An 18,417-nucleotide genomic window follows, 5' to 3' on the forward strand; every position below is an offset into this window, starting at 1 on the left:
ATTAACACAAGCCGCCTACAGACGGCAAAACTGAAAGAGCATCCTGTAACACACGCCCACTGGGGCTTCGGGAGTTGTAAGCATCCACCTCTAGACAGTGCCATGGGGTCGGAGCCCCACCACCTGCCCGCCAGCATGTTCCCCTAGAGGTTTAAGCATTGGGGCACAGAAGAAGTGAGCCACATCCCCATCGCATGCCCTTCAAGGGGAATAAGGGAACTTTTTCCATTTCACCACAATGACTGGCTAACTTTTAAATTTAAAAATTTTTTTCTGTAGAGACAGGATTTCACCATGTTGCCTAGGCTGGTCTCGAACTCCTGGTCTCAAGCAATCCTCCTTCCTCAGCCTCCCAAAATGCTGGGGTTACAGGTGTGAGCCACTGTGCCTGGCCTCTGGCCCCACTTTATTTTTTTTTCTTTTTTTTTTTTCTTTTTTTCTGAGACGGAGTTTCACTCTTGTTACCCAGGCTGGAGTGCAATGGCACGATCTCGGCTCACCGCAACCTCGCCTCCTGGGTTCAGGCAATTCTCCTGCCTCGGCCTCCCGAGTAGCTGGGATTACAGGCATGTACCATCACACCCGGCTGATTTTGTGTTTTTAGTAGAGATGGGGTTTCTCCATGTTGCTCAGGCTGGTCTCAAACTCCTGACCTCAGGTGATCTGCCTGCCTTGGCCTCCAAAGTACTGGGATTACAGGCATGAGCCACCAGCGCCTGGCCATGGCCCCACTTCTTACCTGACTTGGCTGAGCGACTTAACCAATGTGTGCCTCAGTTTCCTCATCTGGAAAATGGGGTATGGATTGAATGTGAGGACACATGTTTCCGGACATGGCCTGACCTTCTGTGTTGTGTATTAGCTGCTCTTCTTATTATGATGCCATTCCCTTCCCCCAGGGCAGGGGATCAGCTGTACTCTGGCCTGAAGGCCTGAGGCCAGCTCTAGGGACAGTTAAGCTCTCCAGCCTCTGGGGACCTGTGGGCTCACTGCCTGAACCCAGCACTGCCGGCCCTGGCAGCTGATCAGATGTGGCGGCGCCCAGATGGACAGTGACAGCCTCTAAGTCTGAGCCGGGGCTGCTGGGCCACGCTCGACACAGGAGGGGCTCTCCAGGGCAGATACGGGCTCTGTCTGGCAGATATCCTAGAGAATTCTTGGGCTGGGCCACGCCTGGTGGGGATGGCTGTGTGTGTGTGAGGCCAGGGTAGAATGGAGGTCTCCTTTTTCAGTTCTTCCTCATCAGAGTCCATTTTCCTTTTTTTTAAAGAGACGACATCTCACTTTGTCACCCAGGCTGGAGTGCAGTGGCACAATCACAGATGACTGTAGCCCCAAACTCCCAAACTCAAGCAATCCTCCCGCCTCGGCCTCCTGAGGGACTACAAGTGCACGCCACCATGCTCGGCTAACTTTTTTTAATTTTTTTGTAGAGATGGGGGTCTCACTGTGTTGCTCAGGCTGGTCTTGAACTCCTGGCCTCAAGCGATCCTCCTGCCTCGGCCTCCAAAATCTCTGGGATGACAGATGTGAGCCACTGTGCCCGCCCCATTTTTGTTTTATTTGTCTCTGCTTTCTCAGTTCATTGAGCATTTCAATACCCTGAGGGGTCCCCCAGCCTGGGGGTGGGCAATGGGGGCCATGATAATAGGTATATTGGTAGAAGGGACCCCTGAGGGCCAGACTGGTGCAGAAACCCTCTCAACAAGCAGACCAGTGGGGTGTCACACCCTCCGCTGAATTCCTGAGCCTTCTGGAGGGTGATGGCCCCACCCAGAGTCCCACGACTCCAGAGGTCCAGCCACGCTGCAGTCTGAGTGGGTCCCAGCCACCACGAGTGGCCCCACCCTGGGGAACACTCCCTGACGGCTCCAGGCCAAGTCTTCCCACTGGGGTTGCCGGCCTCAACTCACTCTGTGTCCTTGGCCAAATGCCCCTTCCTGGGCCTTGGTCCCTTGGCTCTAGAGAAAACAGTTGCCCAGGGCTCTCGGAGATCTGGAGGCTTAGGCAGTCCCTGCGTCCGTGGTTTTTGCCCATGGATACCCCCCAGCCCCACCCACTCTGAATGGCCCAAGGCAGGTGCCTGGCAGGGAGGCCCCCATTCTGTCCTGAATCACCTTCCTCACTTGGCCTGGTGCATGCCAGGGGCCCTGGGAGGACCACTATTTAAGGGCCATCCTCGAGCTGTCCCCAGGCCAGCTGCAGCTCCAGGGAGCTCTCCAGACCATGGTAGGCTGGGGCTGTTCCACCTCCGCCACAGCCACCTTCCCCTCACCTCCACCTCCTCCCCCAGGGAGCTCAGACCTGTGGCTGTGGCTTCTTTGGCTTCAGCACTGCAGTCCTCTCCCGCCTACCCCTGACCCCGCCTCTGAACCTGACCTCATTCCACAACTTTTTTTTTTTTTTTTTTTTTTGAGACAGAGTCTCTCTCTGTCGCCCGGGCTGGAGTGCAGTGGCGCCATCCTGGCTCACTGCAACCTCCACCTTCTGGGTTCTAGCGATTCTCCTGCATCAGCTTCCTGAGTAACTGGGACTACAGGCTTGTGCCACCATGCACAGCTGATTTTTGTATTTTTAGTAGAGACGGGGTTTCACCATGCTGGTCTCGAACTCCTGACCTCAAGTGATCTGCCCACCTTGTCCTCTCAAAGTGCTGGGATTACAGGCGTGAGCCCGCGCCAGGTCTCATTCCTCAACCCTGAGCTCATCCTGTGACCTTGACTCCGGCTGTGATTCTGACCTTCGCCTCCTGCCTGAATTCACCCTGCCTCTCACTCACCTTCCTGACCTTGGTCTGATGTTGTCCCTGGTCTGACCTGCTCTTCCCTTTTGATGTCATGTCTGGACCTGCCCCACCTGGGAGTCCTCTCCACGTGGGTCCTGATTTGAGTCTCTGCTTTCCTGGACTCGGTGGGAGCTGCTGGGGATTGAGGAAGGGGAGGGTGGAGGGAGATGGGGTGGGCGGGGCCTGGGGACTTTACAGGGGCAGTGGCATGGGCCCCTGGGAGGGTCGGGGAGCTCTGAGGTTCCCCTGCTCATCCTTGCTTTCGGGCCTCTTTCGATGTGGGGCTTGCCCGGGGCTCCTGCCCCTGGGGACTCCCTGGAGGGTCTCAATCTGGCTGTCCCTTTGTGCGTGCGTCCCACCTGCCTCATTAGTGAGTCCCTCTAGGCCCAGGGCTCTGACTTGGCTGTCAGTCTCGGCTTGTCACCTCCTGACTGCCTGAGGGCCTAGGGGCTTCTCCGACCTCTCAGCACCTGTCCCCTCCTCCGTGTCAGCCTCTACGGACTGCCTGTCTCCAGTGGGACTGGGAGCTTCTTGGGGACAAAGACGGGGCCGGATTCAGCCCTGGGTCCCCAGGACTGGGCATGGGGCCTGCTTGGAGGTCCGCAGGAGTCTAATATATGTCCTGATGCTTTGATGTAGGCATGCTCTTGGTTTTATAAATGTGGAAACAGGCTCAGAGATGACAAGTGAATTTCTTTCTTTCCTTTTTTTTTCTTTTTTTTTTTTTTTTAAGAGATGGGGTTTCACTATTTTGCCCAGGCTGGTCTTGAACTCCTGACCTCGTGATCCACCAGCTTCGGCCTTCCAAAGTGCTGGGATTACAGGTGTGAGCCACCACACCCAGCCGTTTTTTTTTTTTTTTTTTTTTTTTGAGACGGAGTCTCTCTCTGTCGCCCAGGGTGGGGCGCAGGGGCCTGATCTCAGCTTACTGCAACCTCCACCTCCTGAGTTCAAGCAATTCTCCTGCCTCAGTCTCCCCAGTAGCTGGGATTACAGGCATGTGTCACCAGCCCAGGCTAATTTTTGTATTTTTAGTAAAGACAGCATTTCACCATGTTGGCCAGGCTGGTCTCGAACTTCTGACTTCCAATGGTCCACCCGGCTTGTCCTCCCAAAGCTCTGGGATTACAGGCATAAGCCACTGCGCCTGGCTGACAAGTGAATTTCTTAACATCACAGAGGCTGGGAGCAGCCAAGCCAGGCTTTGAACTCAGGTCCAGGTGGCCCCCTCCTTCCCTGAGATGTTCTTTTCAGGGGAATTTTATTTTTCAGGAGCCCATTCTCAAAAAGAATTTCTAAGACAGCTGGGCTGCCAAGACCCTCAGGTTTAGGACTCTCTTTTGCAGTAGAGAAAATGATCTCTCCCTCCCTTGGGGAGCTCTGGGGCTCTGGGGCACCCTAGGGCAGTGATGTGACCATGGGGGTCATGAAAGGCCAGGGACCTGGGGGGCAGGGACTGAGGATGCCGAGGCCACGGCCAGCCGGGTCTGCCAGAGAAAGGGCAGAGCCTCCCACAGACGGAAGTGATCATTTTTTATTAATCGGAGGAAATGTATATGTAATTATGTGAGATGAACTCTGCGGGGAAGTTCTTTTCTTTATGGTGTCTGAAAGGGTTTATAAATATTACAGAGGTTTTACAGCATCATAACGTCCCGGCCGCCCTGGCAGCCCCCTTTCAAAGGATTAGTAGAGACAAAGCACCCAGTAAAAGCTAATTATAAGTCAGCCGGCGCTCTGCCCGCCCCCCTCCGCCCCACCCTCGACAACGCGGGCTCCTGGGCGGGGGTGGGGACCGCAGTGGGCTGGGGGCAGGGGAGACCACACAGGCGTTGGGGGAGGGGAGCAGGGAATCAGGGGAGTCCTTTGCTCAAGCGGGGGCGGGTAGACAGGGGCTTGGCAGGGGATGGTGGTGCAGGTTGTGATGGAGACAGGGGCTGGCAGTGGGGGCCTGTCTTTGCCATCCTGTCCACCTCCCCCTGTGAAGTCCAGCAATTCTTTCTCCACAACAAGAGCCCGTTCTGGGGCTCACAGGGCCCCTGGGGGCTGTAAGGATGGCTGCCGAGGGACAGGCCCCTTAGGGGTCTCGGGGACCTGGGGCTTTCAGCAAATGCCCAGCGGTGGACTTCCAGGCACCCTGACATCACAGAGGCAGGAAGGCCGGCTGGAGACCATCTAACTGCTCCACGTGGGTGGTCTCCTGCTTTGCCTGCTGCGTGGGTTGGCACTGTGTTCTGGGCAGCTATTTCCAAGCACTGGTTGATCCCCACTTTGAGGCAGGTTCAGGGTGGGGACAGGAGGAAACAGAGATGGGACAAATTGGCTTTATCCCACTTAGTCGGGGAGACAGATGCAGAGATACGTCAGGACAGCGTGGGGCGTGCTGTGGGGGTGACAGTACGATGGAGCCACGTATGGAGCCGTGTGGGAGAGGAGAATGGCCTGGGGTCAGGGAAGGCTTCTCGGAGGAGGTGACGCAGAGCTGAGGCTGCAGGATGAGTAGGAGTCTCCAGATGGATTCTCCAGGGGGTGCATTCCAGGCAGGGAATTCCAGCAGAGCAAAGCATTCCAGGCAGGGTCAAACGCAGGCAGGCAGGGAGGCTGCTTTGGGGCAGAATAGAGGGCCTGGGTGAGAGGGAGTAGAGGCTCTGAAAGTGGGCAAGAGGCAGATCCAGCGTCGGGGCTAAGAGCTCAGTTGTTCTGAGAACACGAAGGTTTTCAGCAGCTGGCGACAAGGTCAGATTCCAGCTGTCATGGAGGATGCCGGGTTGAGATGGGGAGGCTGAAGGAAAAGATGCCCCCCTCTGCTCGGCAGCACAGGTGCTGGCCGCCCACCTTCCTGAGCCCAGGGGACAGGTCCAGGAAGCAGCTGTCCAGTTCTGTGGGGGTGCACCCCACGCAGGCTTCTTGCCACGGGCTGGGAAAACGTCCTGATTACCTGCACGGCTTCAGGGGCAGCCTTGTCTGTCTGCTGTGGGCACTGGGGAGGGCAGAGCAGTGTCATTCTGGACTGTGATGCCCTGGGAGGTGAGGCAGGGAGTGGGGGCTGACCCCCGAGGCAGGGGCCGCTGCAAGGCCCCGTCTGGTACCTTGCAGGCACCGAGAAGAGCTCGGAAAAGAGCAGAAGGCACTGCCAGCTCCAACGTCTTCTCCATGTTCGATCAGTCCCAGATCCAGGAGTTTAAAGAGGTGGGTCTGCTGCCCCACAGGGCAGTTGCGAAGATTCATGGAATGCATGCCAGTTGCTCAAGGAGCTGGGCAGAGGCTCGGTCCTCAGTCTCGGGGGGCTGACGATTTCATATATATATATATATTTTTAATTATTATTTTTTATTTTTTTAATTTTTTTTTATTTTTTATTTATTTATTTTTATTTATTTATTTATTTATTTATTTATTTATTTATTTTTTGAGACGGAGTTTCACTCATGTTACCCAGGCTGGAGTGCAATGGCGCGATCTCGGCTCACTGCAACCTCCGCCTCCTGGGTTCAGGCAATTCTCCTGCCTCAGCCTCCCAAGTAGCTGGGATTACAGGTGCCTGCCACTATGCCCCGCTAATTTTTTGTATTTTTAGTAGAGATGGGGTTTCACTATTTTGGCCAGGCTGGTCAAACTCCTGACCTTAGGTGGTTCACCTGCCTCGACTTCCCTAAGTGCCAGGATTACAGGCGTGAGCAACCGTGCCTGGCCCATTATTATATTTTTAAACTTTTTTTTTTTTTTTTTTTTTAAGAGACAGGGTCTGGTTCTGTCACCCAGGCTGGAGTGAAGTATTGCAGTCATAGCTCACTGCAGCCTCCAGTTCCTGGGCTCAAGCGATCCTCCCACCTCAGCCTCCCAAGTAGCTGGAACTACAGGCGTACATCACCATGCCTGGCTAATTTTTTAATGTTTTGTAGAGATGGGGTCTCACTATGCTGCCTAGGCTGGTCTTAAACTCCTGGCCTCAAGCAATCCTCCTGCCTCAGCCTCCTAATGTGCTGGGATTGCCAGCATGAGCCACCATGCCTAGCCAATGCCACCATTTTTTGAGGCCACCACGGCCACGGCCCAGAGCCTAGGTGTGTGAACTGTTGCCCTCGGGCAGCCTTTTCCTCTCTGTATACCTGAGCCTGTGCTTGCTTTGTGACTTTGGGCAAGGCTTTTCTCTCTCTAAGCCTCAGTTTCCCTTTCTGTAAACCGGGATTGCTGTGAGCCTGAAATGAGGGTTGGGGATCCCATCCCACCTGGGCTGCCAGAGGGTCCTGGCCTAAGCTCTTGGGCAGCAGTCGGCAGGAGGACAGCCTTTGAGGGAGGTGGCCAGGCTTGGAAGGGTGGGTTGCCACTCACCGCCCGTGTCTCTGCCAGGCTTTCACCATCATGGACCAGAACCGTGATGGCTTCATTGACAAAGAGGACTTGAGAGACACCTTTGCCGCACTGGGTGGGTGAGCCAGCAGCCAGGGGAGCTTGAGGCCATACCATCTGGAGAGAGTGGGTGGCAGGGGCCATCGGGGCAGTGCCCTCAGTGAGGGTGAGGGGCTCCTGTGCCGGGGAGCACAGAGGCAAGAAGGCCACTGCTCGGAAAGTCAGGGGTTCTTCCTGGGGGTTGGAGAAAGACTCCAGGGAAGGGGAGGACACTCCAGGGACAGGAGTAGCAGCCTGGGACTGGGCCTGGTGTAGGGGGCTCTGGGTGTAGGGAGGGGCCAGGAGAGCAGGGGAGAAGCTGAGTCAGGGGGAAAGACTCAGAGAGGTTTCTGCCCCCTCTAAGGACTTCAGGCTCTTCCCCATGGGGCATGTAGATGGCGGAATGGATGTAACCAAGCCCCGAGCCCCTGGAATTCTGAGTGTCCCCTGGAACCACGGGGAATCCCAGCATCCAGGCATCCACTGACCCCCTCCTGGGGCACCCTGTGCACCTCAGCTGCACCTTCTTGGGCCCCAGTTTTCTCACTTGTAAAATGGGGATGAGAATGACTTGCTCCCCTTCCCATGAAGCTGGGGGTAGCCGGAGCTGACTGTGGCCCAAATGCCCCCCAAAGAACCCCCCAGCAAGGCAGCAGGGCCTGAGGGCTGAGTGGTGGGCAGGGGGGGCAGCTGAGTGGGGAGGCTCTGCGGAACCCTCCGAGGTCCAAGCTCTGTTCTCCCATATCCTCCCGGGCGCCCTCATCTCGTCTCCTCCAGGCCGCATCAACGTCAAGAATGAGGAACTGGAGGCCATGGTGAAGGAGGCCCCCGGGCCCATCAACTTCACGGTGTTCCTGACCATGTTTGGGGAGAAGCTGAAGGGTGAGCCCGGCTCCTGGGGGCTGGGGGGGTGGCAGGGAATGCAGGTGGATGGGTGTGGGAAGGCGGGGCCCTCACACACACACAGGCCACAGGTGGGAACATGATGTGACCCCAGATATCAGCCCCCGGTGCACACAACTTCGAGGTCCCTGCCTCAGTTTCCCTCTCTTCACTGCAGACTGGGGTAACTGTAAGGACCCCTGCCTTGGCCGGGCATGGTGGTTTATGCCTGTAATCCCAGCACTTTGGGAGGCTGAGGCAGGAGGTTTGCTTGAGTCCAGGAGTTTGAGACTAGCCTGGGTGATAGAATGTAACTTTATGTCTACTAACACAAAAATCAGGCAGGCATGGTGGCCCATGCCTATAGTCCCAGCTACTTTGGAGGCTGAGGTGGGAGGATCACTTGAGCCTCGGAGGTGAAGGCTGCAGCGAGCCCAGATCGCACCACTGCACTCCAGCCTGGGTGGCAGAGCAAGATTCTGTCTCAAAAGCAACAACAAAAAGTAAACCCTGCCTGTAACACCTCTGCCCACCATCAGGACAGTACACCCCGTCCCACTGCCCCCAGCCACACTGCTCCTCTACCTTCCTATCTGTGGGCTCACTATACCCGCTCTGCAGATGGGGATGTAGGGGACAGCCAGAGGGTGCTGGAGGGAGAGTGTTTCCGAAAGATTCTGTGGCTGAGCCACGGGCAGCGCAGGTTACTCCCCTTGTCTTTTCCTGTGGTTGTCGGAGCCCCCAAAGGAAGGATCAGGGAGCCTCATTCACAAAATGAAAAGACTCACACCTAGGGGAGTCACGAACCCTGCCCCAAGTGCCCCAGCAAAAAAGGTGGCCGGGATGGAGCCTCAACCCCAAACCCGGTTCTAACCACTGTACCCGCCCTAGACACAGCATTAGGTGTGGAGTGGAGTGTTGGGCCCTCTGTGTCCCCTTTCTGTCCTGGCCTGGGGGAGCTCTCCCACAGTGACGTTCCCGGAGCTTGAGGGTTCCATGGTTAGAAGGGAGGGCCAAGGCCAGGTGCGGTGGCTCACACCTGTAATCCCAACACTCTGGGAGGCCGAGGTGGGTGGATCACCTGAGGTCAGGAGTTCAAGACCAGCCTGACCAACATGGTGAAACCCATCTCTACTAAAAATACAAAAATTAGCTGGGTGTTGTGGTGGGCACCTGTAACCCCAGCTACTGAGGAGGCTGAGCCAGAGAATCGCTTGAACCCAGGAGGTGGAGGTTGCAGTGAGCTGAGATGGTGCCACTGTACTCCAGCCTGGGTGACAGAGCAAGACATCACCTCAAAAAAAAAAAAAAAAAAAAAAAAAAAAAACAAGAAAAAGGGGGGCCAGCCCGGGCAGTGGCTGTCCTGGGGGGTGAGCACTGTCAGCCCCCCAGCCTCAAGGCCACCCCTGCTAGGCCCCCTCCCTTGCTAGGCTTAGGGTCAGGCCCTGGCTTCCCATTGACTCCTAGGGTAACCTTGCACAGATTTATCTGCTTTCTGTCCTCAGTTTTTTGGTCTGTAAAATGGGCTTATAATAGTTTCCTGAACCCACTGTAACAAATTCTCCGAAACCAGGTGTCTCGAAACAGCAGACACGTATTCACTCACAGTCCTGGAGTCTAAACGTCCAAAACCTGGCAGAGGATTGGGGTAGAATCCATTTTTTGCCTCTTCCAGCCCCTGGGGGGCACACCTCTCCCACTGCAGCCTCATAGTCAGCGGCCCCGTCCTCTTCTGTCTAACCTCCCTCCACCTGCCTCTTCATTTTGTTTTGTTTTTGAGACAGTGTCTCACTCTATTGCCCAGGCTGGAGTGCAGTGGCTTGATCTCAGCTCACGGCAACCTCCGCCTCCCAGGTTCAAGCGATTCTTGTGCCTCAGCCTCCTGAGAAGCTGGGATTACAGGCGCACACCACCACGCCTGGCTAATTTTTTTGTATTTTTAGTAGAGACAGGGTTTCACCATGTTGGCCAGGCTGGTCTTGAACTCCTGACCTCACGTGATCCGCCCACATCGGCCTCTCAAAGTGCTGGAATTACAGGCATGAGCCACTACGCCCAGCCTCCAGCTGCCTTTTAGAAGGATGTTTGCCATTGGATTTAGGTCCTACCTGGATAATCCGAGATGGTCTCTGCATCTCAAGATGTTTAACTTCCATCCGCAAAGTCCCTTTTTCCAAATAAGGTGACATTTGCAGGCTCTGGTGGACATATTTGCTTAGGAGCCACCATTCAGTCCATGATAGGACTACCTGACATCACAGGTTTGATGGGGTGAAAAATCAGTGTTTTCATGGGTCGTGACCTGCTGGGGGGTAGAGCAGCCTCCACGCACAGAGTTCTGGCTGATCTAGAGCTAGAAGGAAGGCAGCCATCGGCCTGCGTGCAAGAGGCCAGGAAACCCAGGGCAGGGGAGGGCAGGCTCCTCCAGAGCAGGCCTTGAACTTGGGGCTGTCTAGCCGAATGAGGAGTGTCACTGGGCCCACCTCCGGGGGCAGCTGGTCAGGACCTATTTCCAGGACCCTGGCTGCCTCCTGGAAAAGCTCAGAAGCCCAGGAGTCTAGGACAGAAGAATGCGCTGTGGGAAAGATATTCGTGTCTCCAGCCAGCGACTTCAAAGGAAGCAGACAGGCTGATTCTTTTATCCAGAGGAACGTCACTGAAGACGTGTTCAAGGCCAGCGGGCGGGCCTGGGGCAGTGGCTTCTGGTTAGAGAGATCTCCGGGAGTGCTGGGGAAGGGGAGGGGACTCTGTCCGCTCACAATGGGCCCCAAACCTGCTTCACAGATGAGAAGATTGAGGCTAAGAGCTAATGTCGGTCCATGGTGAGCTGAAGCTGTGACCCAGGACCTGGAGTGGGCCGCAGGGTTGCAGCTTTTTCTCATTTTTGAAGGGGGCGCTGGGATTGGGACTCCGGCTCAGCCTGTCGTGCAGACAGCGGCCAGACCTCGTGAGAGGCGGGTGGGAGGGGACAGGAGCCGGGAGGGCAGGGGGCTGGGACCGGCGCCACCTCACCCTGCTAATTGGGAAGAGGAGACTGTCGTAAGGTTGCCAGCGATGATGGGGGGAAGCGGCCACTCTGTAGCAGATTTTATGAGGTTCGCAGTCCCAGGAACAGAGGCCCTCTCTGGGGAGGAGGGAAGGGAGGACTGCCAGCCATGGCGACAGGGAGTGGCGGGGCTGTGCTGGGTGCCTGAGAGCCTGAGCTAAGTCCATGTGCATGGTCCGCAGGGGGACAGGCAGGAGCCAGCCACAAACCTGTCCCAGCAGTGAGGCCTCTTCAAAGACGAGGGGAATTTTCAACTAATCAGTGAAACCTGGGAGACTGTGGCCTCAGAGGCAAACCCCACATGGGTGCCCCACAAGATGCTCTGGTCACTCAACCCTCACCAGCCTGGAGGTACCCTTCAACCCCTGCTGGCTTGGTCGGGCTATAAGGGCCTGGAGTGTCCCCGCTGCACCTTGGGCTGAGCCTCTCTGCTGGGCACATCAGCTCCCTGCCACCCTGCCCAGAGGCAGTCCATGGCTCTGTCCTCTAGGAGCTCCCAGGCCACTGAGGTCAGTGTGTGCCAGGCTTTTTCACTCTGGGCCAGTTTCAGAGATGCCCAGAGACTCAGATACTGCCCAGTCCCAGTCCCAGGTAGTTTCTAGTCTGATGGGGGAGGCACAGATGGCCTTGATCTTGTCTGATGGGGGAGGAACAGACAGCTCTGACCCAGTCTAATGGGGGAGGAACAGATGAGGCTCTGATCCTCTGATGGGGGAAGCACAGACATCCCTGACCCAGTCTGGTGGGAGAGGTACAGATGGCCCTGACCCAGTCTGATGGGAAAGGCACAGATGGACTTGATCTTGTCTGATGGGAGAGGCACAGATGGCCCTGACCAAGTCTAATGGGAGAGGAACAGATGAGGCCCTGATCTAATCTGAGGGGGAAGGCACAGATGGCCCTGATGCAGTCTGATGGGGGGAGGCACAGATGGCCCTGACCCAGTCTGATGGAGGAGGCACAGATGGCCCTGACCCAGTCTGATGGGGGAGGCACAGATGGCCCTGACTCAGTCTAATGGGGGAGGCACAGACGATCCTGACCTAGCGTGATGCTGGAGGCACATCAGACCCAGTCTAATGGGGGAGGCATATGACCCTGCTGGACCCAATCTGACTGGCAGGAGCACAGGGTGGCAGAAGGAGCAGGGGAATCTGGAGTCCACAGAGGTGGGTTTAAATCCTCCCTTCTCTTATTAGTGGGCCCTCAGGCAAGTACTAAAACCTCTCCAAGCCTGTTTTCTCTATGATGAACTAAGACATCCACATATACTCCATCGGTGCTCTCAGAGCTCCAGCGGGTAAAATCTTAAAGCCGCAGGCCTGGAGCTGCAGATGTGTTTGCAGCCCTGGTCGATCCATGTTGGTCAGAGCCTTACCGTGAACGGTGTGTTACCTTAGCTGCTCCTGTGAGGTGGGTGGCAAGCACCGTCCCTGTCCCTATTTCACCAATGACTTGGGTGAGCACTAAAGAAAGGAAGGGGGCACCCCCGAGTCCACAGTGAACAAGGGGGACATGGTGACAGAGGGGAAGGGCACCAGGTGAAGGTGGCCAGGTCACCTGCTGCCCTTCATGCAGCCTGTTCCTCTCTCTGGACTTCAGTTTCTCATGGGTGTAACACATTCCTCTCTCTGAAACTTCAGTTTCCCAGGGGCTGCACCTTCAATGCTATTATGGGTATCAGATTTGCGTCTTCGCATGGCATCTCTCACCAAGGCTGTGCTGTGAACGAGATAAAAGCAGAATATCTCTGGCTGCCCTTCTGCCTCCCCAAATCCCCACCCTTGGCCCGCTGGCCCACCTGCCCCACCTCTGGCCGGGCCAGTCTCACAGACCCCTCCAATGCCACTGCCCAAGCCCCAGCCTTTTGGCACCCACGTACAGAACTCTTTTTCCTCTGCCCACGGCCCCTTGGGCACAGCTTGGGTAACGCATGAGCCCCAGAGTCATGCCCCCAACTCAGACCACTGGTCACGCAGCAGCCTCAGCTGTGAGACCTTGGACAAGTCGCTTAACTTCTCTGGGTCTCAGCTTGTTCATCTGTAAAATAGGGAAGGGTTAAACACAAAGTAAATGCTCAGGGTCTCCTTGTACAGTTGCACAGGTTGTTCACAAAAATATATACGCAGAACCCTTGTCTACGGTTACAATGACTTGTCTCCCTCTTTGCTTTTGATTCAAGTGAGCTCCGCCCTCTCTGTGCAGTGGAAGCTGGGGAAGAAGTTCCCCGGAGCTGTGCCTCTGTGCAGGGCCAAGAGACTTGCCCCCAGCGCCAGCCCCTGCCCAGTTGGGTGCCTGTCTCTGTGGAGCCCTCTCCACCTGCCTCTCTCCCTGCCCTGTGTGTGCTGCTTATAGGCACGGACCCAGAGGAGACCATTCTCCACGCCTTCAAAGTGTTCGACACTGAAGGGAAAGGCTTCGTCAAGGCCGATGTGTAAGTTTCCCCTGACTTCCTTCGGTTTTTGCTCCCTGCAGAGGCTCAGGGGGTAAGCCAGCTCTGGGCTGGGGTCAGGGTGGGTGGCCGCCCCGTCTCCTCTCCCAGAACCCAGGAGCTGGGAGGCCGCTGCCTGACCCAGTAATATCGCTTGATGTCCCTTGCCCTCCAGAGCCTTGGTGTCCCCATCTCTATGTGTGCGTGCAAGGAGAAATGGATAAGAAATGGGTCAGGCCGGGCTCAGTGGCTCACGCCTGCAATCCCAGCACTTTGGGAAACCGAGGCAGGCAAATCACTTGAGACCAGGAGTTTGAGACCAGCCTGGCCAACATAGCAAAACCCTGTCTTTACTGGAAAAAAAAAAAAAAAAAAAAAAAAAAATAGCCGGACCAGGTGGCGGGCGCCTGTAATCCCAGCTACTCTGGTGGCCAAGGCAGGAGAATCACTCGAGCCTGGGAGGTGGAGGTTGCAGTGAGCCAAGACCATACCGTTGCACTCCAGCCTGGGCGACAGAGGGAAATTCTGTCTCCAAAAAAAAAGAAATGTTGGGTCACTCTGAGAGAGTTTCCTAGTGGGGTGGGTGTGGGGGCAAAGGCAGGCCTTGAAGGATGACCATGGTTTGCCCAGGCTAGGGTGGGAACAGCATTCTAGATGTGGGAATGGAGAGATCAGAGGGCCCGAGCTTGGCATGTGCATGTTGGTTCGGAGCTGGCTGCAGCTGTAGGGTGCAGATGGGGGTGGGTTGGGAGACTCAGCACGGAGTGCCAGGCAGGGCTTGTGTGGGACCTGCTCACACCCCAGCCCCTGGACCCTGCGTCTGCCCTGGGATCATGGGAGAGCCCAAGAAGGAGTTAGGCAAGGACACCATGGAGGCCAGCCTGGAGGAGGAGAGGAGAGGGTTGCAGCTCCCAGGAGGGTCATGGCTGTCAAGACGGAGTGGGGTGGACAGATAAGCAAAAAGCCAGAGGCCAGCGCCGGTAGGATCCGGGTTCTGAGGAGAGGACTGAGCCAGATCATAGCCAGCACCGCCTCGGGCAAGAGGGCAGTGAGGACTGGGGAAGGTGACCAGCTCCCTTGGAATGCATGAAGGGGACGTGGCTGCAGACAGCTGTCCGGCAGGCACCAGGCTGCCATCGTGACAGAAGGAGTGCCCCACTCAGTGACAACACGGGAGCAGAGAGCCAAGGATTGCAGGCAGGGCTGGGCAGGGAGTGGCAGCCTGCCCAGAACCCTGGCTTCAGGGCAGATCTCTGAGCTGGGCCCAGGCAGTCCCTTCAGAACCTCGCTGGACCTGGGGGTGGCCTGGGGCAGGTGAGATTCCTCCCCCTACCCGGGCTTCCTGATCAGTTACTGTGATGCTGTGGCCTTGAGATTCTCACATATGGAGGTGGAGGGGAGAGGGCAGACGGGGCAGGGGTGGGGGTGGAGAGGGTCTGTCCGTCTCACACTTTCTCACCTCCAAAACCATGAGTCACATACTCCCCTGGGGTGGAGGGGACGCAGAGGACTGCTCCAAGCCACGGTCCTCTCCTCCTCCCCTTCCTCGGGGTCTGCGACTCCTGCCTCCTTTCTGGCGCCCCTGGAGTGACCCCGAACCTTCCCTCCCCTGTCAACCACCTTCACTCTCACCGGTGCAAGGACAAGCCTGGGAAGGGCCCTTTGGGGACCCAATTTGGGAACTGAAGGCACTGCCTTGGGACGGACTGTGGCTGTGGGCCAGACAGGCCACGGCGGAGGCTGTGGTTCAAACAGTCTGTGAAAAGTCCCCAGCTTGGGGAGCTGGAAACTGTGACTGTCCCACAGAAACATAAATAATGGAAAATGTGCACTGGTCCTCAGCGAGGCCCGCCACAGCCGGTGCCAGAGGACGCTCTGGGTGGAGGAGGCCTTGCTCAGCCGTCGGGTCCCATTCCTGCCCACTGAGCCCCCTCAGGAACGCTGCAGGGCCCTCCAAGTTTGAGGGAACACCAGGCCCTTGCAGGCTCAAGAGGACACGGACGTGGGCAGGCCTTCCTGTGTCCTTAGCCAAGCAGGAGTACCTTGTCATCTCTACAACACTGGACGTCAGTGAACATCACAAGCTGGAGAAAACAGTGTGTCCAGAATAGGGGAGAAGAGGGTCTGGGCGGGGGACCTAAGCTGTCTCCCCTCAATGATGCAGAGCTTGGTGATAGTGCATGATGGGAAATCAGAGTAGCCCTCATGTTGGGGTCCCCAGGTCGTTCCATTTGGTCCCCACCTGATGCTGGGAGGAGAACCCACTTCACAGAGGAGGAAACTGAAGTTCAAAGTGGTCCCCAGGTCATTCCATCTGGTCCCCACTCGATGCTGGGAGGAAAGTCCATTTCACAAGGAGGAAACTGAGGTTCAGAGTGGCCCCTATGTTGGGGTCCCCAGGTCATTCCTTTTGGTCCTTACTTGATGCTGGCAGGAAAGCCCGCTTCATGGAGGAGAAAACTGAAGTTCAAAGGCTACTTGGCCATCAGAGGGGCCGACAAGACCAGCCCCAGGGTGAAGTCCTCCTGGGCCAGGACACTCCCCGCCCCCGGTTGCCCCTCATCACCCCTGGGGTCTACATGTCCAGGTTGGGTATCCCTTACCCTGAACATGACTGTGTCTCTCCCTTGTACAGCATCAAAGAAAAACTTATGACCCAGGCAGACCGCTTCAGTGAGGAAGAGGTAAATTTGGGCTTTGGGTGGGAACAGCAGATTCCCCGCTCCGGCTCCCACCTGGCCTGCTGCAGGCTGACTCTCTGCTCCTTCCCAGATCAAGCAGATGTTTGCGGCGTTCCCCCCAGATGTGTGTGGCAACCTGGACTACAGGAACCTGTGTTACATCATCACCCACGGGGAAGAGAAGGACTAGGGGATGGCAGGTCTCCCCGACATTCAGGGGCAGCAAACACTGTCGGGGGAGGGGTGACACGGAGCGCTTGCAGCCAGAGGGTGGGGGTGGGGGGAAGGCTTCCCTTGTCCTATGATTGGGGACAAAGCAAGAATAAATAATGCTAACGAGGTCTGCCTTTGTGCGGTAAATGTTCCAGTGACGGGAGAGAATGAAACATTCCTTTCTTGTTGGTTTTTCCAAAACTTTTTTGTTTCCCTGGCTCTGCTCAAATGTTCCTGAGAAGCTAGTGATTAGAGCTAATTGACAGTTTTAAGATCCTCAGCTAAGCCACAGGATATTGCCTTCATTTATGGAGCTTTTATTAAGCACCTAGTGCGTGCCAGAGACTGTGCTGGTCCCAGGGACTCACAGAAGAGCCAGGACTGTCCCTGGGCGGGAAGATCGAGATGATGGCGGTGACGAAGGCGGAGGACGGGGCAAAATGTGGGGTGGGGACATCGGTGGGAGGAGAATGGGGAAGCACGGGAGAAAACTGGCTGCAAAGAGCTGGCTGGAGGCGAAGACGTCAGAAGGGAAGAGGTGGCTTCAAGGGATGTTTAGGGGGCAGGCAGGGGCTTCTTAAACAGGACACGCGTAGCTCTGACCATAAAAGTGGGTAAATTGGACTTCATCAAAATGAAAAACTTCTGCTCACCAAAAGATGCAATTAAGAATGCAAAAAGGCGCTGGACGAGAAAAGATGCCAGCAGCACGGACGTGACAAGAATCTCATATCCAGAGGATATTTTTAAAAATCCCACATGTCTATAATAGAAAGATTATAACCCCAAAAAAGGTAGATGACAAGCATAAAATCCAAATGGCCATAAAGATCGGAAAAGAGAGGCCGGGAGAGGTGGCTCACGCCTGTAATCCCAGCACTTTGGGAGGCTGAGGCGGGCGGATCACGAGGTCAGGGGTTCGAGACCAGCCTGACCAACATGGTGAAACCCTGACTCTACTAAAAATACAAAACTTAGCCGGGTGTGGTAGTGCACTCCTGTAATCCCAGCTACTCAAGAGGCTGAGGCAGGAGAATCACTTGAGCCCGGGAGACGGAGGTTGCAGTGAGCCGAGATCGTGCCACTGCATTCCAGCTGGGCCACAGAGCAAGGCTCTGTCTCAAAAAAAAAAAAAAAAAAGATCTGAAAAGAGTCTGGGCACAGTGGTTCAGGCCTGTAATTCCAGAGCTTTGGGAGGCCGAGGCAGGAGAATTGCTTGAGGCCAGGAGTTTGAGACCTGCCTGGGCAACATAGCAAGACTCCATCTCTAAAAAAAAAAAAAAAAAAAAAAAATTAAAAATTAGCCTGGCATGGTGGCGTGCGCCTATAGTCCCAGCTACTCAGGAGGTTGAGGTGGGAGGATCACCCGAGCCCAGGAGTTAGCAGCTGCAGTGAGCTGTGTCACACCACTGCACTGGTCTGGGGGACAGAGTGAAAGCTTGTCTCCAAATAAAAATAATAATAAAAATAAATGCTAGGGCACGCATACGTGGGAATACCACATGGCTTAAGAATGAACTGTTGATGTACACAACAGCTTCGTTGATTGCTCGTATATACTGTGCTGTATGGAAAAAGACAGAGGCAAGAGTGCGTATTTTTTTAAAGCGCTTTTTTATTGAGATACGATTCACATACTACAAAATCCATCTTTTCTTTTTTTTGAGACAGTCTCACTCTGTTGCCCAGGAAGGAAGAAAGGAAGGGATGGAGGGAGGGAGGGAGGGGAGGGGGAGAGAGAGAGAGAGAGAGAGAGAGAAAGAAAGAGAGAGAGAGAAAGAAAGAAAGAAGGGAAAGGAAAGAAAGAAAGAGAAAAAAGGAAAGAAAGAGAAAGAAAGAAGGAAAGAAAGGAGAAAAGGAAGGAAACGAAAGAAAGAAAAGAAGGAAGAGGGAGAGAGAGAAAGAAGGAAGCAAGGAAGGGAAGGAGGGAGGAGGGAGGGAGGGAGGGGGAGGGAGGGAGGGAGGGGGAGGGAGGGAAGGTGAGGGGGGG

General features: G+C 55.6%; 1 protein-coding gene across 3 annotated transcripts; it reads left to right on the forward strand.

Moving 5' to 3' along the window:
• The first annotated feature begins 294 nt into the window (after window positions 1-294).
• MYL10 (myosin light chain 10) lies at window positions 295-16,553 on the forward strand. Of its 3 annotated transcripts, XM_032254903.1 has the most exons (8): window positions 295-372; window positions 5,882-5,978; window positions 6,206-6,306; window positions 7,136-7,211; window positions 7,952-8,056; window positions 13,458-13,536; window positions 16,169-16,217; window positions 16,306-16,553. In XM_032254903.1, the coding sequence occupies exons 1-8, from the start codon at window positions 295-297 to the stop codon at window positions 16,402-16,404; spliced, it is 684 nt and encodes a 227-aa protein (XP_032110794.1). In that variant the 3' UTR covers window positions 16,405-16,553. The 3 variants fall into 3 exon arrangements, with proteins under 3 accessions (XP_032110794.1, XP_032110795.1, XP_032110796.1); XM_032254904.1 differs by lacking the exons at window positions 295-372; window positions 6,206-6,306 and adding an exon at window positions 2,151-2,229 and having other exon boundaries at window positions 5,882-5,974; XM_032254905.1 differs by lacking the exons at window positions 295-372; window positions 6,206-6,306 and adding an exon at window positions 5,363-5,521 and having other exon boundaries at window positions 5,882-5,974.
• Window positions 16,554-18,417: the final 1,864 nt, after the last annotated feature.

Source organism: Sapajus apella, unplaced genomic scaffold, assembly GCF_009761245.1.
Source record: "Sapajus apella isolate SASKATOON/1434 unplaced genomic scaffold, GSC_monkey_1.0 scaffold88, whole genome shotgun sequence".
Taxonomy (NCBI): domain Eukaryota; kingdom Metazoa; phylum Chordata; class Mammalia; order Primates; family Cebidae; genus Sapajus; species Sapajus apella.

Excerpts from the sequence above, each read along its gene's own strand:
- MYL10 (XM_032254903.1), top strand. The coding sequence starts at position 295 with ATGTTGCCTAGGCTGGTCTCGAACTCCTGGTCTCAAGCAATCCTCCTT. Across the intron at positions 7,212-7,951 it reads AGACACCTTTGCCGCACTGG|GCCGCATCAACGTCAAGAAT; the intron begins GTGGGTGAGCCA and ends CGTCTCCTCCAG. Across the intron at positions 16,218-16,305 it reads ACCGCTTCAGTGAGGAAGAG|ATCAAGCAGATGTTTGCGGC; the intron begins GTAAATTTGGGC and ends GCTCCTTCCCAG.